General features: G+C 42.3%; 1 protein-coding gene across 1 annotated transcript; it reads right to left on the reverse strand.

Moving 5' to 3' along the window:
- Positions 1-4,597: 4,597 nt before the first annotated feature.
- Positions 4,598-5,692, reverse strand: LOC149452599 (olfactory receptor 1468-like). The gene has a single exon (XM_089689282.1). The coding sequence runs from the start codon at positions 5,567-5,569 to the stop codon at positions 4,598-4,600; it is 972 nt and encodes a 323-aa protein (XP_089545408.1). The 5' UTR covers positions 5,570-5,692.
- Between the last annotated feature and the right edge of the window lie 818 nt (positions 5,693-6,510).

Genomic DNA, 6,510 nt, shown 5'->3' on the forward strand with positions numbered 1-6,510 from the left:
AGAACAGGAAGGAGAGAGACAGCAGCCATGTTTAGAGGATGGTGAATGCAGGAGCCGTGTGAGCAGAGAATCTGATGGCATCCAGGTGTGAGAGCATCCCTCAGTAACCAGAGCTGCAGCTAAGTGAAGCTGATTATGTCCAAGACCCTGATCCTGTTCAGAGAAAGGAAGATTGCTGCCAGGAATGCTGATGAGAGCAGAGGAACAAAGCAACATACACTGCGATATCGCTTGCTTGTTGGAGAGATATTTGTTCTGTTCAGAGTCACCAGCGGATACAAAGCAGAGTCGGGTCGGTAAGATCGTGCACGCACCTCATTTCAGTGTTGGCGCCTAGAGACTGAGTCCAGGCTTATAGTTAGTTAGTTAGTTAGGGTCTCTGTTTGTGTCAGGCCACAAGTGTTATTACTGATCATTGGAAGGACTCCATAACTTAAAGTGACATTTCACATTGGAGAGCTGATAACATCACACAAACTCAAGCCAGACTGGCGGTTTGCTCAGAAGGAATACTCAGGCACGTGCTACAGGATCAGTTATGGGAGGGGGGAATACTGTAGATTTGTGTAAGATTGTAAGCTGTTGTGCTGCACCGCAGGCTAGCCCATACCATACACCCATACACTGATTCCTGCTCTTTTAGGGTAATAACAGGTAAGGTGTGGCAGCTTAGTTGTGCCCACCAGTAGGTAAATTACTATTACTATTATCCATCAGGAGGCGCCATGCCGTGCAGCACAAGGGTCTCAGCCTTTGGGCTGTGTGTATGTAAATTTATTGTATGTTCCCAGCATTTGTGGTTGTGTTTATTTGCCACATCTAAGTAAAATTCTGTTGTGGCAAAAGCTGGTGTTGGGGTTGCTATCCTCGTTCGTGACTTCACTGTATCCTGGGGAGTCCACCCCGGTACACGGCTTACAAAAATATATATTGAGTTTTCCACTATGCAAGATTTGGCCTTTTGTTGTATCATTAGCATATCTCACATGAGTGGTAAACAGCAGCCTTCTTTGAACTTCCAATCAGGCTGTGCCCAATATACATTGGCTACATTGTCTAATTAATTAGCATTATATTAGCCACAGTACAGAAAGGAAGGGGGGGATATATGGTCTGGTCACTAAGCTGAGGGTCTCTTTGTGATGAGACACACACAGCAGGCAAGATGACTAAACCTGAAGTTGAGAGGTAAACTAACTTCATACTTGTATTGTACATTGTATTGTAAACATGGTTTTGTGGGTAAATTTTAACTATCGTATAAGTCAAGAGACTTAAACTGTACATTGTGTTGTAAATACTGCTTAGCGTGTAATTTGTATATATTATGTACCTCTATCAATAAATATATATTGCAGATGGAACTACCTCTTTTGTGTAGAAACTCTCAGATCTAGCTGTGTACATGTAAATACTCCTACAAGGATTGGGGTGTATTCACAAATACAGGTAACTTAGTCAATACCTTAGTATATGCAAGGGGACAGGGTCCAAGGGGCAGGTGTTTAGGTGGGCATTAGAAAAAATAATCCTAATTAAAAGGTATGCGCTAATAACAAACTTACACAAAGGTGTATATCATCATCCAAAAAACATTAGTGTTTTAAATAAATAATTATAGTGTCCAAACATAAATTAGTGTCCAAAAAATATATATATATCTTCAGTGACTTGAACCGCCCCTTGATGACGTCGGTGTGACGAACCGGTTGGGCGTGGCCTACTTGATGTGGACGTTAGAGAGCCTTGCTGGTCTGTGCTGTATGGGAGAGATCCGCGGTGAGCGTTAACTGTATCTCAACCCTTTTTTTGCGATTGAAGCTGGTGTCTGTTGGACACCTTGTTTGTGAGTTTCCTTATACCTTTTTTATTAAAGAGATAAATGAAAAAAACGTATTGCACCATTATGTTCTCTTTATTGTCCCTGAGTGTACTGCATGCTCTCATGGAGGTATGAGAAAGAGTGGAGACGTTCATCATAAGAGCTTGGGCTGCAAAGTTGTTTGTCTGTGATTATTATTATCTGGAAGTATCTGAAACATCACCATATCTATTTGGACATCGGGGTCATTGATCCCAGAGCACAAGCGCTGTTGCTGGTTTATATTCTGACCAGCCATTAGCTCTGGTGAGTTCATTTAATCTCCTTTGGTGGTGGATTTTTCACAATTGGTTCAAGTCACTGAAGATATATATATATATTTTGGACACTAATTTATGTTTGGACACTATAATTATTTATTTTAAACACTAATGTTTTTTGGATGATGATATACACCTTTGTATAAGTTTGTTATTAGCGCATACCTTTTAATTAGGATTATTGTTGCCAAAATTTATTTTGGGTGGGATATGCTGCTGACACTTTGGTGTTTTTTGTATGTGGCGCTTTTTTCTTTTTTAATTTGGTATTAGAAAAAATGTTTAGAGACCTCTATAGTAGCAGGGTTAAACGAGAGAAGTATTGAGTGTGCAGGTGGACATGGAAGATGGGAGAGACATTGGTACAGTGGAGATCTCATGACACATTGGGGTTTATTTACTAAATCTGGAGAGTCCAAAATCAGACTCCCTTCTGCATAGAAACCAATCAGCTTCCAGGTTTCATTGCCAAAGCTTCATTGAACAAGCTGAGGTTAGAAGCTGATTGGTTTCTATGTAGAAGGGAGTCTGATTTTGGACTCTCCAGATTTAGTAAATAAACCCCATTGCATCAATCCTATTTTTTAAGTACCGTATTTTTCGCTCCATAAGACACACCTGACCATAAGACGCACCTAGGTTTTAGAGGTGAAAAACAAGAAAAAAAAATATTCTGAACCAATGGACTACAGACACAGTACAGGGGATGACCAGAGACTGCGGACATAGTACAGGAGATGACCAGAGACTGCGGACATAGTACAGGAGATGACCAGAGACTGCAGACACAGTACAGGAGATGACCAGAGACTGCAGACACAGTACAGGAGATGACCAGAGACTGCAGACACAGTACAGGAGATGACCAGAGACTGCGGACACAGTACAGGAGATGACCAGAGACTGCAGACATAGTACAGGAGATGACCAGAGACTGCAGACATAGTACAGGAGATGACCAGAGACTGCGGACACAGTACAGGAGATGACCAGAGACTGCAGACATAGTACAGGAGATGACCAGAGACTGCGGACATAGAACAGGAGATGACCAGAGACTGCGGACATAGTACAGGAGATGACCAGAGACTGCGGACACAGTACAGGAGATGACCAGAGACTGCGGATATAGTACAGGAGATGACCAGAGACTGCAGACATAGTACAGGAGATGACCAGAGACTGCAGACAAAGTACAGGGGATGACCAGAGACTGCAGACACAGTACAGGAGATGACCAGAGACTGCAGACAAAGTACAGGGGATGACCAAGAGACTGCGGACACAGTACAGGAGATGACCAGAGACTGCAGACACAGTACAGGGGATGACCAGAGACTGCGGACATAGAACAGGAGATGACCAGAGACTGCGGACACAGTACAGGAGATGACCAGAGACTGCAGAAACAGTACAGGAGATGACCAGAGACTGCGGACACAGTACAGGAGATGACCAGAGACTGCAGAAACAGTACAGGAGAAGACCAGAGACTGCAGACACAGTACAGGAGATGACCAGAGACTGCAGAAACAGTACAGGAGAAGACCAGAGACTGCGGACATAGTGCAGGAGATGACCAGAGACTGCAGAAACAGTACAGGAGAAGACCAGAGACTGCGGACAGTGCAGGGGATGACCAGAGACTGCAGAAACAGTACAGGAGAAGACCAGAGACTGCGGACATAGTGCAGGAGATGACCAGAGACTGCGGACATAGTGCAGAAGATGACCAGAGACTGCGGACAGTGCAGGGGATGACCAGAGACTGCAGACAGTGAAGGGGATGACCAGAGACTGCTGACCTTTGGGGAGGGAAGGGGAGCGGGTACCTGAATTTGACAGGTACCCGCTCCCACCTCCGCGGAGTTGCCTTCCCTCTTCTTCCCGGGCTGGCTTCTGTGACAGCCGGGTGCCCACTGCGCAGGTGCGAGAAGCGCTTCGCTTTGTGAATGGCCCGGCGCCTTCTGGGACCTGTCATGTGTCTCAGAAGACACCGGATCATTCACAAAGCGCAGCACATGCGCAGTGGGCACCCGGCTGTCACAGAAGCCGGCCCGGGAAGACTGTGCAGCGCTGGAGCGAGGAACAGGTAAGGCCCTGCAGGAAAGAAGAGCTGAGCGGCCGGCCCGGTATTCTGACATGGTGGCCGCAAAAATACCGGACCGGCCGCTTTATATTCGCTCCATAAGACGCACTGACATTTTCCCCCCTTTTTGGGGGGGAAAAAAGTGCGTCTTATGGTGCGAAAAATACGGTAAGTTGCATTCCCCCGGGCAGTGAGTTGAGTCAGTAAGTGGAGACTGTGAAGGACAAAGTAGAGAGTTGAAGGTAGTGCTGATGGACACTGCATAAGGGGGTGTTAATGATAGTGATAAAATACCTCCAGAAGTTAAAAGAACCAGAAGGGTGGGGTGGTAATATTACGAAATTAAAGCTTTCATACCTGTAAAATTTATTTTTTATGTAAATGAAACTTAAAAAAGTTGTTGACAATTCTATCTATGACTTGTTTCAAATCCTTATTTCTTAGGCTGTATATAATTGGATTCATCAACGGGGTTAACGCGGTGTACAGTATTGATAGGAATTTAGTAAAGTTCAATAACGGTCCTCTCCTAGGTATCAAATACACAAAAAGCAATGTACCATAAAACATGGAAACAACAATCAGGTGGGAGCTGCACGTTGAGAAAACTTTCTGTCTACCTTTAATAGATGGGATTTTAAAAATAGTGACTATAATATAAACATATGATACAATGATGATAATAACTGGGAATAAACCAAAAACTACACTTGTCGATATTGCTTCTATTTGAACAATGGTTGTATCAGAGCAGGAAAGCTTTAGAATGGGGTCAAGATCGCAGAAAAAATGGTCGATAATATTGGGGCCACAAAACTGTAACGTTGCTATCTCTAAAGTAAAAATCAATCCAGAAAGAAAACTTAAAATCCAACTTGTTATGACTGATTTCCAGCAAAGCTGATGACTCATTAACAAAGTATAATGCAATGGTTTACAGATGGCCACATATCTGTCGTAAGACATCGCTGTCAGCAGAAGACACTCCGAGGTTTCTGAGACAGCAAGGAAAAAAAACTGGGTGAAACAATCAGAAAGTGAAATGATGGCGGTATTTTTCTCCGACATAGACTGAAACATGGTAGGAAGAACATCCGTTGATAATAAAATATCCGTTACAGACAGTTGGGTGAGGAAGAAGTACATGGGAGAATGGAGGGCTTTGCTGTAGGACACCAGTGTGATGATCAGGAGGTTTCCACATATTGTCACATAATATATCAGAAGAAACAAAAATAATAACAAAAATGTTACAGCATGTGGAGTCTGAAACCCTAAGAGGTGGATCACATCAATGACGGTCTTATTTTTCTCATCCATTATCCAAGCGGAGAACATTTATTCTTTAAGGCGAGTTCATTCAGACAATGAAAAGGTTTGAGCTGAGGTTTAAGTGAGGAAGGGGGTGAATGGAAAAAAATGAAAGTAGGTGAAACAAGAGCGACCAAGGAAGGAACGGAAGAGTCAACTAATAGCTAGTAAGCTACAAATGCAATAAAAAAATACAAAACATTTTAAGTAGCATTAGAAATTAACCTCCCTAGCGGTCTGATTGTGTCCATATTTCTGTGCTCAAAGCGGTACATTGTTTTGCATGGAAATATGTTGTTTTTTTATTGTAGGCCTGTAATTCTTAGGAATAACTCACTGAAATCTGTCCGAACAAGAGTCTAGTAAACATCCCGAAACACAAAATCATAAATTATAATATAATAAATAATCATAAAAAATAATAATATAATAATAAATTTAATTCAATAATATAATCAAACCAAAAACACTGAAATTTGAAATATAGCGCCAAGTTCTCACATCGCTGATCTCAGTCGCAGAATTCTTAGGAATAACTCACTGAAATCTGTCCGGACAAGAGTCTAGTAAACATCCTGGGGATGATAAAATGATAAAATTTGAAACATGAAATCATAAATTATAATTTATTAAATAATCATAAAAAATAATAATATAATAAATTTAATTCAATAATGTAATAAAACCAAAAACACTGAAATGTGAAATATAGCGCCAAGTTCGCACATCGCTGAGCTCAGTCGCAGAATCGTTTTCAGTGTCTGATGAGGAATTTCCCCCACGAATCATTATCACTCAATTCTGCAAGTGGTTCTGATTTACTATCGCTGTTCTCTAGCCGGTCTAAAACCGCTTTTCACCTAAAGGGACGCTTTTTGGACGCCATGGACGTTTCTCAGTTTCCAGGCAGAAAGAACAGTAAAAATGCAGGCAGGGCGCCGGACAAAGCACTCGGGACAAAATGTATG

This window comes from Staurois parvus, unplaced genomic scaffold, assembly GCF_062004578.1.
Source record: "Staurois parvus isolate SC_StPar_1 unplaced genomic scaffold, SC_StPar_1.0 ptg000470l, whole genome shotgun sequence".
In the NCBI taxonomy this organism is placed as follows: domain Eukaryota; kingdom Metazoa; phylum Chordata; class Amphibia; order Anura; family Ranidae; genus Staurois; species Staurois parvus.

What these genes read in the sequence shown, in the direction of transcription:
- LOC149452599 (XM_089689282.1), bottom strand. Translation starts at nt 5,569, where the DNA reads ATGTTCTCCGCTTGGATAATGGATGAGAAAAATAAGACCGTCATTGAT.